Here is a 20,665-nt window from a genome sequence, read left to right as displayed (position 1 = left end):
TGAATGAGAGATGGAGAATCCAGATTCAGATATTTTCCATCATGTTTCATAAGAAATGGGCTATGACTATCTGGATTACTTCAGTGTAAAAACGTGAGCTGGCATTCCTTGAGCGGGAGGAGGGGGACCATTGTCATTCAGAACCAGTGCCATAGTACACACAACCCCCTAAAACCAGCACTGCCTCCCCCTTCTACTACTGTTGACATTCAGAGGTATGCAAATGGATGAACATGTTGGGAGGTTTACATTTCAATAAGAAAAAACAACCTCTCTTTCCTTTGTGTTGGTCAGGGGCTGCTTGTGCCAGCAGGTCAAGACAATTTCCATTGGTCATTGGAAATTCAAATGTGCTTGTGGATATAAACAAATAAGTGAAGAGATCTATGGGAACATGTGTGAACGGATCTGTTTTTTCATGTTATACTTGTGTTTCTGCAAAGTTTGTTTTGTAGCATTCACACAGCTTTGAATCAGCCACTATGTTAATAAATTCTAAGACTTACTGTAAAATAATTGGCTCCTAATTATCACTTTTGCATGCAATGATTAAGTGCAAAGAGAATGATAAGCATCATAAACATATGACCATGGCTCATGAAGTTTGCCCCCAGGGCAGATCCAAACTGCCCCAGTTTCTCTGATAGCCCAAATGACCGTCCTTTGAGGGATCAGGCCTCAGGGGGCAAGTGACGGCAGTATGCCTCCTCTCAGCTCCACTGTGAAAGGCGAGGCCACCTCGGGAAATCAGTCCTCACTTATGTGTCAACAAGGACATCCTTCTGAGAACAACACCTCCTCCTGATTTCACCTGCCCTCTGCCACCCCCAAATTAACTCCACATTCCTGTGTTTGCAGTGAATACCCCAAATTCTCCTTGATAATTTCCCACACCCTGGCTAAAAGCAGAGGTGGGAAGTAACAAAGTGCAAATACCCCGTTAATGTACTGAAGAGGAGTTTTCAGGTATATGTACTTTACTTGAGTATTTATTTTTCTGACAACTTTTACTTGCTATATTTTAACACAAATATCTTCAATCTTCTTCTTCTATCTTTCAAAAGAGGCTCACTGGTTAAGTTTTGATCCATTTGTGGAGAATTATTTATTATTTTGCATCATTGTGTGCTGCCTTCAAGACATCAAGACCAATTTCAACCTAAATGGATGCAACAATTACACGGAAAAGACGATTCCTTGACAACATATGTAACAAGACAAAAAAAATGAAGTAAAAGACATAACAGGACAAAACAAGAGAGGGAGGCCTGACCGTTGAGAAAATGTGAGGATCAGCTAACTTTGCACAGAAACAGCAGATATGTCCTTAAGAGGGTGAGTGTCTGTATTTTTACTTGAATTAAGAATGTGTTGGCGTTTGCCACCTCTGGCTAAAAGATTAGCCTCCATTTTAGCCTCTCTAACCATCTATTGTCACTTATGTGGGCTTGACACTCTGACACTAAAGTCAGGCCTTGTTCTGCTCTGTTGTAGCTATAATTGTCTGCTTTGACTCAAAGGTATTTTAATGTACCTCCAGCCCTCCCTCGGGGAAAGTGAAGGCATCACCGGCCTACAGGGAGCACTATTTTAGTGGAGTTCCTGCACCGCTGCGTGAAACGTATTATCAACACATAAACACTGTTTTCCAGAGATAAAAACAAGCAATGTTGCATTTTAGGTTAAAGTCACTGCGTTGATGACACTCTGCTGCTTTGACTTCTGCTGTGAGTCACTCTGCATTTCTAAACAGGCTAAAAACACCTCCACCTCCCATTATCTGTCATCATTAGCCTTCTCGCCTGGTTGCTAGAGGAGGGAACGACCGTGATGCCTTTTATCTTTCTGTGTAACAAAAATGCTGCAACGTGGGCTTAGATTACAAAACGGTGACACCTCACTCATATTATTCACTTTAAAAGGCAGGAACCCAGTTTACATGTCATCAAATGCAAGTATGTGCAGAATTTACTGACTATTACCGGGTAAACAGCCCTCCCATGATGCCGCCGGGGTGGAGTTCACTGTGTCGGCTGTGATGTGGTTAGAGGGATCGTTCTATGTGTGCGTTTGTACACACCTAGCAACCATGTCTGCTCACGAATCCTGGGCACTAATTTCATATTTCAGCAGTGCAGCCGCCTGTCATCAGCACTCTTATCAAAAATACATACCAGACCATAATCACACGAGGACCGCATGCCAAAATACCTCAGAGCACATGAACACGAGTGAAAGACGAGAGAGGCTGAGGGGGGGGCCTGTGGGGGGGGGTTGAGGTGGAAGAAAATGGGACAAAGAGATGATGCAGGTTAAATCAGAGCGGAGAGCAGCTGCCGAATTGATTTGCCACGTGAAATATCAACAAATGTGCTATTATGTTGCAGCACGTTCCTGAGAATAGATACGGTTTCACTGCTCTGTTACATTTCTCAGATAACTGGCTGAAATATTGTGTCATTTCTGGATGTGGAGGGCCATTCGCTTTCACATCCACAGCATGAACGCTTGCATGAATTCTTGTAAGGTATGTGTGTGTGTGTGTGTGGCAGGGGTGTATTTGTACAACATCAGCAGCCATTAACCCCCTGTGTGGACGATTCACAAGTATAGAGGGCATGTCTGAACAGGTTACCAGCTGCAACACAACAGTGGGAGGATGAGCAGGCAGGATCCATCCACATCCTATAGTTCCACACAAAACTGTGGTGTTTTGGTTGAGTCAAACTTTATTGCCAATGTTATAAGTAGGGGAGACTGGGGAATGTTGTAACACTTGATTAGTTGTAACGCTGTCAGTTTTACCAAGTAGGAAAATGCTGTAGTGATATCATCAATGTGGTACAAACCCATTTCAATTTCAGCTCACAGGTGAAGTGACAGATTTATGACAAAAATATTCTATATTCTATATTTAATTCATTTTCATGTAACAAAATATTTTTTTTATCCAGGTTATTTTTGCCCAGTGTCCATTGTAATGTGGAAATATAGTTATTTGACTTAAATAACCTAAAGTAACAGTTTCTCTCATTTGATGCTTTGCATTCGTGGTACCTTCAAGGCCATATGCTAAAACAGTTAGCTAGTGGCTTCTTTGGGTGGGGGCAGGTATAACAGCTCATTAAAGTGATGTGAATTTCTCCATTGAGTACAAAAGAAGTGTGGATCAAGTGTGTACATTGTCACTTCTGAGCCCACAAAGCCACAACTGTGGCACATACACAGTCATGAATACAGTCTGTACACACACACACACACACACACACACACTGTGTGTGTTTTTGTCACTTTAAATTGTTCACTTTACTCAAAACTGCTTATTCTTTATTTTTCCACAAAGTTCGTTCATACATTGGGTTGTGTGGCTCCTAATTCATTGTTACATCTATCACCAGTTAGTGTTACAACTCACCCCAGTAGTAGGGTACGTTGTAACAACTGAAATCTTTGTATTTGACAGTAACTCACACAATCTGTGCTTGTGTAGAAGATGCCCAAGTGAGTTTTATTTGTAGCAGACAAATATAGGAACCATGTCTCACAAGTTGAAAGATCTAGCATGAAAAAACACTCAGGTACTGATCCTCAAAAAAAGGAGTTACTACCTTTCCAGGTCTCCCTCTCTAACCCCTATTAAAACGACAAAGGTTAAAATTAGGATAGAAACAAAACAACATGCAGTTGAAAAAAAAGCTGTATTTTGAGGATGTGACTATTGTACGCAAACAATTTGTTCTTTACTTATGCAGAAACTTTCAATTGAACAGCAAAAAAACCCCACACATTTTGTCCTGTTTCCTCTTCTTAATGAAAAGCTGTTTTTGAGAGGACACCCAGCTAGAGGTCCCACCTGTTGCAGGAGCTTGTGTATAGCTGCATATCCACGTGTAGGCGGAGGCGCGAGGGAAGGGGGGAGAATCAGCAGCAGCCAATCAGATGAGACCTCCGCTCCAGCCCTATAAAAGCCGCGTCCGCTTCTTCTCAGCAGCATTCAGTCATTGTCCGTCCAGTATCAGCGTCGACTCACTTCACCTCGACTGAGACACTACGGGAGCGGTGACAGCGGATTAACTTTGTCTGTTTTCAGCCGTTCAAGAAAATTATTTGCCTTCAGTTTGGCTTTTTGGAAGGAATTGACGGACAAACGGGAAAAATGCGTCTTATCCACAACATGACGACCATTGCGGAGTATCCAGCGCCGGAGTACCCGGTCCCCAACCGGGCCATTAAAATGGCTGTGATAGGAGGCAGCGGTGTTGGGAAAACCGGTAAGAAAACTACTGAAACCCTTTCGTTGTAGTTTACTCACAACGAGGTTTTATTTCTGCTTTATTTTGTCTTATATTCTGTGGTATAATTGTCTAATGTGTTGTCACTTTTCTTTATTTCAGCGCTGGTGGTGAGGTTCCTGACAAGGCGCTTCATCGGAGACTATGAGAGAAATGCCGGTGAGTAAACTGAGCAGTTTTATTTTTGAGGGTTAAATTTAGAGCTGCAACGATTCATCCATTAAGATTTGATTGTAAACTTAATCCCCAATTTATTTAGATAATCTAACTATTATTATTTTTTTTTAATATTTTAAAAGTCAAAATTCTCTAATTGAAGCTTCTTAAATATGAATATTTTCTGTTCTCTTTATTCCTTTATGATGGTAAAGATAGTGTAAGATAGACCTATAATTAATCCCAAGGTTAATTCTTGTGCCAAAGATTGCTCCAAATTTACAGTAATGTAGAATAAACTCAGTATCTTTGGGTTGTGGGCAAAATAAGACATTTGATGTGTCATCTTGATTTTTCATCATTTTCTGACATTTTATAGAGCCAACAAATAATTGATTAATTGAGAAAATAATCAACAGATTACTCAAAATGAAAATAATTAATTCTAATTGCTTAACATGGTGAAACTTGGTGTTAATATCATATTGTTTCCTCTGTGCGTGCAGGTAACCTCTACTCCAGAGAGGTCCAGGTGGACGGAGAGCAAGTGACCATCCAGGTTCAAGACACTCCTGGTGTGGAGGTAAGATCCTCAGACAGAAAACAGACAGATTACAGTGCATTTTCTCTGTCGGGTAAACTTGAGCCATCGACAGGGCTCAACACATGAAAATCTGCGGAGAATAATCCAATACAAAGATGATATAATCTAATTCACTGCCTGGCTGTTAAGGTCATCTAAGCCTCTCTTGACTGGGCACCAGTCCAAAACCTAAGATGTGTGTGTGTGTGTGTATTTTCTCCTGAAGTAGAGCCCTTCAGTCTGGTTGTCTAATCTCCCATTTAGGCTAATGGATGTCTGAGGCCAGGGTAAATGATACCCTGGTTCAGACTCCTCAATCACCCACACCTCACTGTTCAGGAGGGGTAACACTATAGCTCTGTCTGCTGCAGTCAGCATTCCAGTCATGACTAAAGATCAGTTGAACAAAGTCAGGGAATGTTTAATCTGGCCTGATTCAATTAAATTTTTCAGTTTTGGACAGAACATGTTTACACTTTTCTAATAAGTCTGTCTTTTCCTTTCCTTCCCAGATGACTGATAACACTGTCACTCTACCTGACCATGTGACCTGCTCCATCCAGTGGGCTGATGCAGTGGTGCTTGTTTATTCCGTGACAGACCGCCGCAGCTTCGATTTGATCGATCAACTGCACCAGCTGGTTGTCCGTGCTGGCGGCACCAACATGCCTCCTGTAATCTTACTGGCCAATAAGGCAGACCTGCTACACCTGAGACGAGTCGACTCCCAGCAGGGCCCTTTGCTGGCAGGAACGCTGGGCTGTTCTTTCTATGAAGTGTCTGCCAGCGAAGACTACAGCCAGGTGCACAGGGCTTTCCACAGGCTGTGCTGCCAGCTCGCCAAGCAGCCGCCTCCCCCCGCCTCCTCCAACTCCGCCAGCGCCGCCACAGAGAAGAGGCGCTCGCCCCTTATCCCCCGGCCAAAGTCTCCCAACATGCAAGATCTGAAGAGGCGCTTCAAGCAGGTGCTGTCAGCAAAAGTCAGGACTGTCACTTCTGTGTGAGAAAACCGAGATGTTGAGCGTGGTCCAGAGTGGCCACAGAGAGAATGAAAGCATTGAAGGTGGAAAAGAGGACAAAGAAGATTCGTGTTTCTCCTCCACAGTCCTGTACCGTCTGGCTGAAGAAGGCAGGTGTGAAACAAACAATGAAAGGCGGAGGCCGAATCTTTCCAGAGGTGATGACCTCTGAACGGGCAGGTGTCTGTCCTGTTGGATACCATGTGTGAGGAGGAGCAGCGAGGAGGTTCATCGTCTGTTCAGGAGTAGAAATGACACCTGAGGACACAGAGGCAGCCGTGTGAGGGTGCCTGAACCCCAGACTCTGCAAATCAAATCAAAAACTGCAAATCAGGTTCTCCTGGCAACAGCAGCTCTGAAGGACTCTGATGCATATTTTTAGCTGTGTTGCCCATTGTGTCGGTTCTTTATTCAGACTGCCACTACATGGCACCGCTGAAGGCTGGTATTATTATAACAGCTCCTTGAGCCAAGGCTCTGTGCAGCCGTGTGTGTGTGTGTACTCAGTCTCTTGTATGTCAGTATATTTTTACAGCATCCAGAACCATCATCGTGCATAACAGAATGATGAGAGGAGAGGAGGAGGGGTGGGGTGGGGGTTATAGAGGGGCAGCAGACACAGTATGTAGCACGGTTGTTATCACTGATGCACTTTATAAAAAGAAGTAATTCAAAGGGCCTATTGTTATTTATTCGTTACAAATTCACTTTTTTTCACAATAAAATGATGATGAATTTGACTATGTCTCTTGTCATTTATCAGTTTGGATGTATGCATATGAGTGGATTTGGTCATTTTGGGGTTTAAGGCAAACAGGCATGGGACCTTTCACATCCCTTGTCCTCAGACCTTTCTAGTCTTCAATAAATAAGTCATAAAAATGTAATTATTAGCGTGGAGGGAAGAAGAGTCCATGCTGTAGTTTGGTGGTACAGCAGTGGATACTTCTGTATCTCTTTGGGGGACTTCTTCCTCCTTTTTCACACAGCTATGGAAGCTTCAACCAGAGACATGTAAACGCTGCACTGACTGCTTCAGCTTGTTGCTGTTTCACATCGACGTTGCTGCCATTTTCCCTAGGTCAAGACTGACAAATACATGTAAACAGGGGAGCTGTGGTTTTTCTGAATTAAAAACCATTGTTTATTTCTCAACCGATTTCAGTGAGTGGTGTTATATTCGAGAGGTTATAATCTGTGTGGATTAAATTGGAAAAAAATCTAAACTTTTCTCACTATCAATTATACGCGAACATAAACCAGTGAACGTCACTGCACTCATTCAAATTGGTCAAGAAATAGAAATCATAGTGTTTCTTATTCAGAAAAACCTTACTTGAATTTGTTCACAAGTCAGGCTTGACCTAAGGAAAATGGTGGCAGTGGCATCTACATATATATATATATATATATATATATATATATATATATATATATATATATATATATATATATATATGTATGTATATGTATATATATATATATGGATGTCTATGGCTTCAACAGTTAGACGCCACGCTGAGCCGTTTGTTGGCTACTGTCTTCTTGAAACATTTTTGCAATAAGATCATAGAAAAGACAGACACTCATGAATTAGGCATTCTGATGCCATTCAAGCATGTGAATTTATAAGCAAAAGGTAAAAAAAAAAACCAAAAAACCAAAACATTCTTAACTTAAAGTTTATGAGGCATTTATGGGGCCCTTAGTGGTTTAGGGCCTAAAGCAATTGCAGAACTCTACCTCCTGTATTTGACAAGAAACAATCATAATGGCATCATAAGGCTATAAGAGTCGTCTCTGTTATTGTCAATGGGGTGACTCACAAAAATGTTTTGAAAAACAGTATTAATGAATAACATCAAATTAACAAAGGAAGCATGACTGTACAGCAGCTTCTTGAGATGTGTTAAAACCCTGGTGCAGTCCTTGACTCCAGAAAATCAGTCTGACAACAACAAAAAAAAGCTGTTGAAATAACCTGAGCTGACAGCACTGGAGTTCATGTTAGTTTTCATTTGGGGATCTCCAGGGAATTACAATATCCTGGAAGATGAGGAGAAAATGATAAAAGCACTTTTCCAATAAAACCTGATGTGCATGCTGTTATGTTAGTGATAAACTTATTTACAATAGAGAACCTAATTAGTGAAACCCGAATATCCTGATCCCATCTGTCAGAAGTGCCTCAAAACGCAGGATTTACCGGCTTACTCTGCTGGACAATGTGGGAGACTCTTGCGTTCACAATGGATTCAGGCGTGAGTAGGTGGATGAAATTACTGACCTCTCGCTGAGGTGATTCACGTTGCAGAGAATAAAGACGGTGGGTTGTGTGTGTGGTGGTGGGGCTCAGCAGGTGTAGGCAAACCCTAAGTGTGAGCAAATTATCGGCCTTAGCAGACAGTGTGAAACAACTTGTTAATTACTCTGCTCTCATTTGTCACCGTATGATGTTGGCGAGGTGTGAATGGCCACTAATTGAGAGTGTGTATTCTCTCCAGCACAGCAGAACACACACATGCGGCTTTTAACACAGCCTGGTCAAAATGGCTAACAACCGAGCCTGATCAAAAGACAGCGTCACATGACTGGGTTTGAAAAGTCAGAAGATTTTTATTGCATTAACATTTGATGTCCTGATGTGGAGCCGTAAAGTTGCACCTCTTGATCAGGAAAACTACAAAGTGTCTGGCAGCACAAGAATAGCGTCAATCACACAACAGAAAAATGCAAATTTTCTTTAATGTTTCCAAGAAAAATGTAGCCAATAGCTGCTTTTAATTACTTTACAACACAATCTGACAGAAAGCACTGACATGAACCTGATAGGAATGTTGCTTTGTTTATGTACTGCCTCCTTGGTTTCGGCGGATCTCATTAGTCGATCTCCACTCACACCTGACGAGGTGTCTAGACGTTTGTGGGCGCGTGTCCTCCCACGTGTGTATGCGTGCGTTTCCACGTGACGGCCTCTCAGACGCCGATATCAGGCAGCAGTCTCTGCGTGGTGAAGAGCAGCTCGGGGACATCTGTCGGCCGCAGTAATCTGGTAGACAGAACCAGCACCTGGAAGTGCAGCGTAACAAGGTTAAAATGGGTCACACTGTGAAACTCGACACGTAGAAATGAACACGACAGACATGAATGTTGGGGTGCGTAATGCACAAATTGGCAGTCAACAAGGTGCATGAATCAGGTGACCTGGCAGCTGGTTTATTGTCTTAATTTGATTTAATTACTTCCGCCGACGATATTGGCCTGTGGGGCCTGATTATTGTTCTCATTTTTCAGGCAGCATTTTGTGTAAAAGAATATTTTTTGGTAGGTGATACTCCAACAAACTCTATCGTAGTGTGAGGTGGCCATATGTCGTGTATTTAACCAACTGTGAGGACTGAAACTGGTTGTTATAAATCCCCTTTCAGAAATGGAATACATAATATTGCTGCCGTTGTCAACATCCTAAACTGGTTGCTTTCTCATCTTTCAGACATAGATGTCCAATTGTCTGTTACGTCTTTCCTGAGACATAAGAGGACCGTTATGGACAGAATCACAGTGTTGTTAATATTTGGTATCTGGTGTGTAAAAGGAAGCACTGTCAATGCTGGGAAAAAAAGCAGCAAATTAAAAAGACAAAAAATCCCCAAAATAAATGTTCAATTGAATCATTTACTGTGGTGGAAAGTAACTATCTGTGTTTACTTAAGTACTGTTTGAGTATAATTTTGATTTCGTCATCCTTTACTCAAGTATTTCTGTTTACCTCTACTCCACTATTATTCAGAGAGAAATATTGTACTTTTTACTCCACTTCATTTATTTGATACATTTAGTTACTAATTACTTTGTGCACTCCACTTTTTCAACTACAACATTAAAAGAATGTTTGAAGTATTAAGGCATCAATAATTATAATTATACAAATAAGGCTGCAACTAATGATTATTTTGATTATTGGATAATAAATAATAAAACCAAATATTAATAAGTTACTCAAAAAACAATTAATTGATTATCAGAATAGTTTGTGATTAATTTAGCAGCTGGTTACTTAATCCTTGTAGCTCTCTTTATAAGAATAATAACAATGATAATACATACGTTAGTCTGATTTGGGCAGTTTTGCATGATGAGTACTTTTTGAACTTTCGATTTTGATTGCAGGACTTTTAGTTGGAACAGAGTATTTCTACACTGTGGTATTACTACTGTTACTTAAAGCGGCTGTAAGGCTCTGTCATACTGCTTTGATTTTGGAGGTCCCTGTGGACAATAGTGGTCGTCTTTCCACTGCCATATATAGCATCAAAATGAAAACATCTCATCTTGCTTATTTTAAACTGGCTAAAGTACTGCTCACTGTAACTTTGTCTGGCAAAATAAAAACCCAGGCTCTTCTGGTCTGCAGTTGTTTTGTTTTCATCTGCTTTCATGGAGACTCTGACCTGGCTTTAGGCATTAAGAATGACTACATAGAAATGGACAATCTTGTCTCTGATGGTCTTGTTAACTTATGCTGGTCATATAGAAACATCAATATTAAACTGAGACTGTTTCATAACCAGTTGAAAACTTCTTGTTGCCTATGCAATGTTGCCAGATAGTCATTTGTTTGGCAATGAAAAAGTTAGATTCAAGGTGGAGAATCACTCTCAATTTCAGTGAAAACAGGTGAAAAGTATTAGTAGCCAGGCATCAAGTTATTCTTTAATGTCTGCACCAAAAGCGGTGCAGCCAATCATCGTCCACGGAGAGACTACTGGCTGCTACAGGAGTGGTTTTAGGTGCGACAACAGCGAGACACGTCTGTGAACAAACAATGGCGACTCCTGAAGAGGTCGGCGTAGATGCTGTGTTAGCATCAGTTATTTCTTCATTGAAAGAAGAGCAAAGAACAACACTGAAGGTTTTTTTTTTCCCCCGACTGGCTTATTGGCTGAAGTTAGCCCGTGTTAGGCAAATGGTTCATCTAATCATCTGCCAAGTGTTTTTTTTTTTTTAAAGTGCCTGCCCTTTTCCAAATAGTTTCTAAGGATTTTTGCCATTGTCTCATTAAATGCTACACTTCACTCGAATTAAAACACTAAGACATACATCTCATTATTTTTTATTGTCACATATATTTCAATGCAGACGGAAAAGGCTTAAGTTACTGTAGTTGTCGTTTGGCGTCTTTCAGTGCTTTCTAGTTTGAATAAGAAGCCCAGTTCTCTTGTGTTGTATAACAGAGGGGCTCTGTGTCCCAGCAGCACTGTTGCTTTAACTCCGGGTCAGCACCTAAAATTGGCAGCGGACCTGTTTTTAGTGGCACAGTCAGTGTGTTTCAGAGGAATTTAGTTCAAGTTCACAACCAGAACGGTGCAGTTTGTTTTCAGCGTAACTGCTCATCAGCGTCTGCTCCAAAGCCATTGTTTAGCCACACTTGCATGTATACAGTATGTTATGTATGTATGTACTGAGGCCAGTATGTGTGTGGGCCAGTAGGTTATTGTATAAGCTGCTCTTTATTCAGTTCTCCTGATTACAGATGGAAGGCTTTGATCCTTGTCAGGCCTTTCATTGCCTCTGGCCTCCTTCTCAAAGCCTTTTATTAAGACAAACCCACATTACCCAGCCTGATCTCCCTCTTCTCCTTCCTCGCACTCCTCTCACACGGACAGAAAACACATTCATCTGCATGTTTTGCATGTCAGTGTGGTCTGCATATGTAATCAGCACTTAAAGCTGCTGAATGCAGGCAGAGGCAGACGGACGCAACATCACCTGTATGAAATGACGGTGTTAATGCGTGTAAAGATCAGATGCCGCTCTCACCTCTACACCTGATCTGAGCCACCTGCGAGCAGTATGTAGGTCAGCGTTTATGTTCGCTCACTCGCCTGAAATCTGTCTGACGGGGGTCATTTCGTAAACCTGCCCGCCAATAGTGACCTAAATGTGCCAGCAACACACAGTCTGTGCTCATCTTTATCTCAGATTATTTTATGTTTAATGGCTATAAGAGTATAACGGGTTTATGAACTGGATGATTATGATACATGTACACATGTATCTGAGTGCATTTTATTCACTCAAATCAAAACCCAAAGAACATTTTCAGTGTTCTGCAAAAGAAGACTCTAATAAACAGCAGCTGCACACACAACTTTCCACAAAAACACCATCATCTCTGCAGTTCACTGTTTCAGTCACCTGTTGCCTGTGGCAAAAGAAATATTCAGATCTTAAACTGAAGTAAAAGTAGCAACACCACAATGTCACAGTACTTTATTCCAGGTAATAGTACTTTAAAAAGAAGTTAAAAATACAGACACATGAATGAATGCATGAAAGTAAAATAGCAGAACTGTATTTAACTACTTTAAACATACATACATGTACTGAGACTATTAAAAATTAAATTATTATATATTAGTATTATGCAGACAGAATAGCTCCTCTAAGTGTTATATCAACCAAGTTACATGTTGTAGTGTATTTATATCAAAATTAGTGGTATATTGGCTGACTGATATTATCGACCTGTTATTAGCCTATCACATGTATCAGCATATTGGCATATAAGTTGTCTGATATGTGGTCAAAAAACCCAACATAATGCAGATTGGTTTTATTTGTTTGCGTTATAGGGAGCGGTTTATGTATATTTGATCCCTTTTCTTAATTCAGGTTTAATACATACATATAATTTACTTTATTTGTATTTTTTTAATAGTTATATATAATTATTATAAATACCAGTCAAAGTTTACTATCTCACTGCTTTGATATCATTTTGTGTTAAATTGTATAATATTCTGCCTCCATTACACATTTTTGTTAAAAGTGTGTGTCGACACAAAAATGTGCACAGGGATCATTGCAAAAAATCAGAAATCTTTTTACTCAGAAATATCAGACCTTTTTTACTCCCTTATATTAGTGTCAGCATCAACCTCAAATACCAGTGTCTGTTGGGCTCTAGTCTTTTAAATACGTAATATTTTCATCTGAAACTGCAGTGGAGTGGAAGGAGCATTGAACGGAAAGATGAAACCCAACACAGTATGCAGGACTGAACAATATTAGCTACCCTTGGTTACACGAATTAATAACATTTTATCAGTGTACAACACTGGTTAACTGTTGCATCTAAGAAGTCACACAGCTGCCCTCTCCCTGCACTAAAGCCTGGATGGATTAAATAAAACCAGTGATGTTTGGCAGCATGTAATCTAGAAAATGACAATAAGGTTGTATGTAGGCTGTGTCAGTATAAACTGGCATATAAGCGCTGGCTGGAACAACGCGTACAACAACTTCGTAGAAGGCAAAGATTTCTGGAAGTTAATGGAATATATTGAGCCTGAAAACACAGTGCTGGCGTGCAAAATGATCACAGTGATCCCTGCAGCTCACACGGTAGAGTACGCTTCCATGTAGTGCGGCTGTGGGCAGAAATATACTTGTTATCCACACATTTACATTTGTGAAGCATCTCTCCTCCTGATTTCTTGTTCTTCTTCAGCTGTTACCATAAAAACTATAAAAAAAAAAACTCAAAAAACATTTTAAATTATGGCAGCATTTTAAATATGATTTGGTTATTGTAGAATGTCATTAATGGTTTCAAATGGCTGTTAAATACATGCAATAATCTTGGGACAATGTTTTAAATATCGATTAATAAATCCTAAATTTGGACTAGTCAGACATTTTTGCTTTGTCGACAGGTAGGAATTAGTTGTTAGGAACATCCCTAATCAAAATAAATCTAGTTTCAGTTGCAGAAAAAAATTTAATTCATATTTTAATAATATTTCATTATTTTAATATAGGATTCTATTAAAAAAGACAACATGCAAAAATGCTACTCTTCACCTCTGAGCTGAGAACACCCTGATAGTTTGTTGATCCTAAATTATAGAAAGATCCTAAAGTTCTAAAGCGCAAGTAGTGAAGTTTTACCCAGATTCAGTGTGATTATTCTTAGTTTCTTCTCTTACATCATCATTAACCCACAGACCTTTTACTACCCACAGTGTTAATTTGTGTTGGAGGAGTGAGAGAATACACAGCCGAACTTTACAGAAAAAAGAACAGAATGTGTGCAGAAGTTTCTGACTCTCGCCGACTCACCTGGGTTCCCGGTTTGCGTGTGGTGACGATCTCTTTGATGAGACGGAGCTCTGAGGCCGTGACTCCACCCACCAGGAAGAGGAGGAGCAGGGGGTTGTCGCTGGGATGTGGACGACTCACCTGGAGTTAAGATGGGACATTGTGATTGGCTGGTCTTTTCTGTGACCTATTATACAACAGTCTGAACGCTTAATCATTTCCTCTTCATATTGTTATCAGTGGCTCTCGCTCCGTGTCTCGATGCTGAATCACTGCTCAGCTGGACACCAGCATTGTTTAGTATTTTTCATTAGTTTTTATTTTGATTTAGTTTTTTTTTGTTTGTTTTCAATTCCGTCAAGTTCCAGATTCAGGTTTATTGTTCAAAAATGATTAGTTTTAGTTTATTTTTCATTACTGTAAATGTGTCAGTATTAGGTCTACTTTATTATTATAAAATGGAGGGTATTTGTCTGGGTACATAAGTTTTTGTTTTTCCTTTTCTTTTAAGGTGCTTCTGCTTTCCTTCTGTAATAAAATAACATTAAGCCATGTTCTAAGCATGTGCAAAAAATTAGCATGAATTATGTAATGAAGCAGATGGAGTGCGTAATGAAGTGGAGTGGTTACATGACATACATCTATATTTTATTTTATTTCAGCTAATTTTGTAAGTAGTAGTACACAATATAGTTACTTTTCATTATTTTCTAAAGTCTAGATTTTATTTTTATTTCATTTAAACTAAAATACACCTAGGTTTTGTACTTAGTTTACGTATTATAACCTTGCTGGACACCTGTGATACTGTGGAGATAATGATGAGAGTGGACCCAGGTCACTGCTGCTACAAACAAAGGATGATGTCTGTCTTCTCACCCTGGTGTTCTGATGGCTGACACGTGGACATGTGTAAACACACACACACACACACACACACACACACACACACACACACACACACACACACACAGACTCACAAACAAACAACATGCCCCAAATCAACTGTGTCAGGAAGCTCTCACAGACCTGCTGCTACAGTGAACTGTCACTTAAAGATGGATTTTAATAGCGGGGTAAAGTCTGGTGCCTGGAGCGTGATTGGTTGTCGGGAGAATAATGGCTTTGTGCGATTGGTTTGGCGAGCTACAGCCAGGGCACATCTGCCCCCCGTGAATGCTAACGGAGCAATCAGAGCTGCAGGGGGCGGACCTGAGGAGAGAGTGGCTGTACACGTGAAGCCCCAGCAGGCTGGGGTGGAGCGTGCTGAGGATGATTCAACATGTGTTGTTTCCGAAAAAATGTGAGAACAAATGCTTTCAGGTGTATTCTCCTTGTAATATTTTGTGTTATGGGATGGATTCGGTGGAGCTTCATCCCTGACACGCCGAATCCATGTGCGAGTTGATCACCACATGCATGCTGGCTGGATCCAGAGACACACTGCAGCTGCGAGTGTCTGACCATGTGTACTGCCATGGGATAGACAGGGAGGAGGGGCCTTATGAAAGTGTGTAGAGATGAGGTGTGAAATGTGCCTGTAAGTGGAAGTGAGGAAAAGAAAATGTTATTCTGCATCCTGATGATAAAATACATCCACAGGTGTTCTTAGAGACGCCCCTCATTCGGTTTTCTTGATATAAATTCTTTAAGATATCCAGCTGCTGGCAGTGAGCTGCCTTTGAGTGAGACGAGACATCCACAGTTTTAACTTCTCCGGATGTCTCAGGATGTAGATTTTATCCTCAGGTCACCCTCCTCAGAGAAATCGTTTTAAAGGACACACAGATGATTTCATCCATCCACGCACTCTGCCTGTCAGTGGATCCAAACCCAGAAAGAGAACAGAAGTAAAATGTTACTTTGAAAGATAATGAATTTTGAGGGAAGTGATTTTATTTTTAAGTATGCTCTCCCACTGCCAAAAACATTAGCATATATGTGCAGGCGACTGACTCCTCTCCCACTGCCAGTAGATGAGTTGCCTTTTTTTTACCTGATGTGTCACACTCAATGTCATGAATGTGCCAGAAAAAAAGTGTTGGTAAACAGTAGGAAGCAGCATTTTACTTCAGTCTCTCTTTTGCACACTATTACAATCATGTTCGGGTGCTGCTTGAATAGAGGCAGATGGAATCTGTAGCTGAGGCAGCAAAAAGTCGCAGAACTTACTGATGGAAGTGACAAGCATTCATTGCCTCAGCCGGTAAAGGGGCGCAAATTAGCGTGTCAACCCGTGTGATTTCTCTAATAATTAAATAATCTTTTAAATTATGTTGAGCAGCACAAACTTTCTTTATTGTGTTGTGTTGAAGTGTTTTCTACAACGATTTACTTTCTTGATCGGAGAGGCTGCTTTGATTAATGAACATCCTAACATTTCCATGTGTGCAGTAACATCACAGCAGCCATGCCGCTGTGCGTAAAAGCGCACACAGCCTATTTCAATGATTTGCAACCCATCCGCTTTCAATCAAAATGTTTAATTTACTGACCCGGCCTGCCTGACCTGTGGATTAACAGCACTGCCTGCATCACTTCAGACATTTCAGCATCTCCATTCGCTTCTCCAATTTGCCAAATCAGTCATTTAAATAGCAATGCACCTGAAGCATGCATACCTGGTTCTTAAAGGGAATGGGAGCTGACACTCTGATTGGTTTCATTCATGTTATGCCTAAAACACACCTATGACTAATTAAGAGACTAAATACAACCTCTTCGCACCTCGTGCCTTACTTTGTGCCTAGATTATGCGCTATTTAAATAGCACAGAGGAGTGGTGGTGGTCACTCAGGATGAATTGTAATGCCAGGTGTTGCACTCACATACTTAGAGCTGACTACTTGTGATCAGATCACCCAAGACGCATATTAATACCAGGTATGAACAACCTCTCAGACAGCAGCTTACACAGTGCGAGAAGGTCAGGAGGCCCCCGATCTCCTGATGTCTCCATAAATGTGACTTTAGGATTAACAGCTCATATCTGGCTGCTGGTTTTAGTCAGATGGAGGACCTGCATCTGAATTAGCTTTTGAAGGGACTGGAGCCAGATCCCTCGTACAACTGGGACTCTGTCTAAACAAAGACTAAACATGGCACACCAGACACAAACTGAAACACATACTATGTGGTTACAGACAGTTTAAGATGACAGTTTAAGTGCACAAGCTGTCACTTGGTCATGACCCAGACTGCAGGTTCCACTGTGTTCAACACTATAAGGATCTGTGGTTAAAAATAGAAGTTTTATTGGGTTGTTTTATTGCATTAAGGGTGTGCACAGCGCTCCTATAGAAAGTTCAGGTTTATAGGTTTAGTCTGTCGGAGTTGGTGGTTCGTGGGCCAAGTTTTTTAATTTGTGTAAAACCAGGCCACGGTTACACAACCAGTCTAATTCTTCCCCCCCGGGTAATCATCAGTTTAAGCAGGCCCAGATGTGGGATAATCAGACCGTGGATAGTGATCTGCTCTGTGGTGGATATACATTACCCACAACCCCAAAACTACATGACTGTTAGAGAAAAATATTTGGCCAAAATATTAACATAACCCCAAAAATTCAGGTTGTCATGACTCCCACTGATGTTTTCAAAAAAGAATGAATACCTAATTGAATGAATCAAAGAGTAAGTCAATTGATAATCAGTCAAACAGCTTATTAACATCAGACTGTGTATAATCGCTGCCCTCAAACTCTGCAAGTTGCATTGCAACTGCATTATTTTAAAAGGTGAACTTTGGGTTAAATGGACTAATAGGGAATTAATCAACTGAACAAATTAAACTGAAATGACTCACAGACCAAATGTGAGATTTTATTTGAATCTTTGCTGAAGGAATCTAAATCAAACAGAACTTTGACAAAAAAAGTCAATCCTCTAATGATTGATGATCAGCGCTGGAATGTGTTTGTATGATTACTGATTTGCCTTTAATAAACTTTTCAGCCTCAAACTTTTACTGCTTCATAACTTCACAACTTTTACGTGTATTTGTTGCAGGTGCTTAAGGCTCAACAGATTTTGACGAAGCTGTTTGACACCAGACCAGTTTGCTAGTTGTAAGGCTTACTGGTGGGATGTTACCTAAGTTTGATTAATTGATGTCATAATAGTTGGTTAATTTCACAACAATGACAAGCACTAATGTCACTGTCAGCAATGACGGCAGGTCAGGCAGACATGGATCATGCGATTTGTGTATGTTAACTGTAATGGCTGTGATAAGGGAAGTCGAAGAGGGAGGGACGGGAGCTTGAGTGGTCTTCTTGAATTAGAACTCAGATGCATTTGTCTGGAATTACAACACAATTTTAATTGAGAATTGATGTCAAGTGCCAAATTTAAAACTAAAATATAAAATTAGAAAAAGAAATAAGAAAAAAAAAAATCCTGCAAAAGAGGCACTTATCCGATCAGAGGCCAAAAGGGCAGGTGCTTGAGCACCTTCACACATGGCTGTATGTCCGACATATAACCTTCATCAAACTTAGCTTATTATATTATCTGGATCACCTAAAATGCAAAAAGGTTTTTTGTATAAATGGTTACCTAAGTCCTACAGGTGAGATACTGTCTGGATATTGAGTAACACTGCCTTATCTATGCAGTGCAGCATGTGACTGTAACACACTTGGGGGACCCGAAACAAGTCTGATTCACATGGTGTTTCACCTATAACTGGCACCATAATAAGCTTCATACTTGGTAGAGATGTTGCCCCTGGGCATCTGCTCGACATGTTCAAACAGGTCACCAACAGCGCCACTATTGCCACCATGCAGCCACTTATAAAGCACTTCACACTTTTGCAAATGCAAAGTGGGCTATCCAGTACTCTGTGCTTTGTAAATGTGAATGAAAAGAAGCAGCTGGTGACTCCATGTGGAGACACGTGGCTTATCCCTGTGCAAATGTTCCCTGTATTCTGCTTTTCTTTCAGCTTCTGACTAAAGAACCATTTAATTGATTATATTCTGATGATTCAGACTGACTGAAATGTTAAGGCTTTAATCTGTTGGTCAAATCACTGCAAGTAGTGCTGTACATCAAACATTTCAGGACAGAGTGGTTGTGGTTGAGGAGAATTAAAAGTGGAGGGTAAATACGAGTTACATAATAATGGTTTTGATCATCATTTTAGGGTCAACTCTGTACATGTGCGGACCTAAGAAGGCACTTTATTGGGGTAGCCAGCAAAGGTAGGTTTAAGAGGATGCAACAGAGCTGACCCCATTACATACAAACGGGTGTGCGTGCAATGTCTGACCTTCATGAACATGCTGAAACCAGTCTTGAGCAGGTCTGTGAGGCCTCCTGACATGTGCTCAATGTCGGGACATTCAAGTTTGTCAGGATGGAAGACTTCCTCCAGGATCTGCCGCAGGAAAGGACGATAGGTCGCCTGCAAAACACAAACACCAAATAACACATATAAACATCCAAAAACACCCGCACTGACAAAACTGTTTTTATATAGGTGTGTCAAGTGGGATTAAGTATAAACAATCTGTATGTGAATATGTGTGTATAAATGTGACTGAGGAGCTGTTTGCGTCTATTTGTTTTCCGTGGAGAGACCTTTTTTTAGCCTCTGTATTTCTGTGTGAATGGACGTGGGTGTGAGAGACAGTGGAGTTATAAACAGCTCTGGTTGACCAAACAGGCTGCGAACTTATGAGTCACTGTCAGGAAGAAGAGCCTGAACGCTGCCGCAATTAGAATGAAAAAGTCTGCCTGCACTGTTGGATGTGGATAAAAACTTTGGCACTTTGGTCTATTTTAAGTGTGTGGAAATAAATCCTCGCATCGTGGGAAAGTTATCAGAAAATCTAAAAACATCTTCCTCTTAATGGGCACAACAAATGGTACTTTTTTTTCATTCTCTTCTATTTTTCCTGTTATTTAATAAGTGATTTGAATTATATTTAAATACATTGACACACAGTGTTCTTATTTCATCTTAACCTGACTTTACAGCTATATGTACTATTTGTACTTATTATTTATTTTTGGTTATTTCACTTTATTTCACAACAATATGTTAATGCAAATCAATAGAGAGAAGGTTTATGTGATTACCCATTTGCATAGATGAGCAATGTAAATTCAAATTTAGTTATGGAACTTTCATATGAATTGTGACCTCCAAACTGAACGGATAAAAAAACAAACGATAAAAAAAAGTAGCCCCATCTTTATCTGCAGCTGTGCAGAAATCCCAGGTTCAAACAGAAAAAAATAGATATAAAACATGCACAGTATGTGAATTTTGATTTAGAATTCAAACGTCAATGTTATGAATGAAGCTCAAAGCTTTGAACTATTTGGTACAGCCTTAACTAGTACTTGTTTGTGCTGATTGGCAACTGTTACCATGCCAGCTTGCTAAACATGGTAAACACTACACCTGCTGAACATTAGCATGTTAGCACTTATTGTGAGCATGTTAAAGTAAGTTTTTACCTCGAAGCATCATTGTGCTTAAGCACATCCTCACAGGGCTGC

At 40.4% G+C, this 20,665-nt stretch overlaps 2 protein-coding genes across 2 annotated transcripts in view; one reads left to right on the top strand and one right to left on the bottom strand.

The window, feature by feature from the left end:
* Window positions 1-4,002: 4,002 nt before the first annotated feature.
* On the top strand, window positions 4,003-6,790 carry rasl11b (RAS-like, family 11, member B). The gene is made up of 4 exons (XM_084722786.1): window positions 4,003-4,271; window positions 4,395-4,451; window positions 4,955-5,031; window positions 5,544-6,790. The coding sequence occupies exons 1-4, from the start codon at window positions 4,157-4,159 to the stop codon at window positions 6,033-6,035; spliced, it is 741 nt and encodes a 246-aa protein (XP_084578912.1). The 5' UTR covers window positions 4,003-4,156; the 3' UTR covers window positions 6,036-6,790.
* A 1,856-nt stretch (window positions 6,791-8,646) lies between these two features.
* scfd2 (sec1 family domain containing 2) overlaps window positions 8,647-20,665 on the bottom strand; it is a 128,770-nt gene continuing 116,751 nt past the window's right edge. Inside the window, exons 7-9 of the mRNA XM_084722785.1 lie at window positions 19,428-19,562; window positions 14,175-14,294; window positions 8,647-9,119 (exon numbers count right to left, since the gene is read on the bottom strand). Coding sequence (XP_084578911.1) covers window positions 9,027-9,119; window positions 14,175-14,294; window positions 19,428-19,562 — 348 coding nt within the window. The 3' untranslated portion in view covers window positions 8,647-9,026. The remainder of the gene's footprint in view (window positions 9,120-14,174; window positions 14,295-19,427; window positions 19,563-20,665) is intronic.

Source organism: Lutjanus erythropterus, chromosome 7 (assembly GCF_056507025.1).
Source record: "Lutjanus erythropterus isolate fLutEry1 chromosome 7, fLutEry1.hap2, whole genome shotgun sequence".
NCBI lineage: Eukaryota > Metazoa > Chordata > Actinopteri > Lutjaniformes > Lutjanidae > Lutjanus > Lutjanus erythropterus.
The sequence above is the reverse complement of the archived record's forward strand: the minus strand, read 5'-3'. Positions and strand labels throughout refer to the sequence as shown.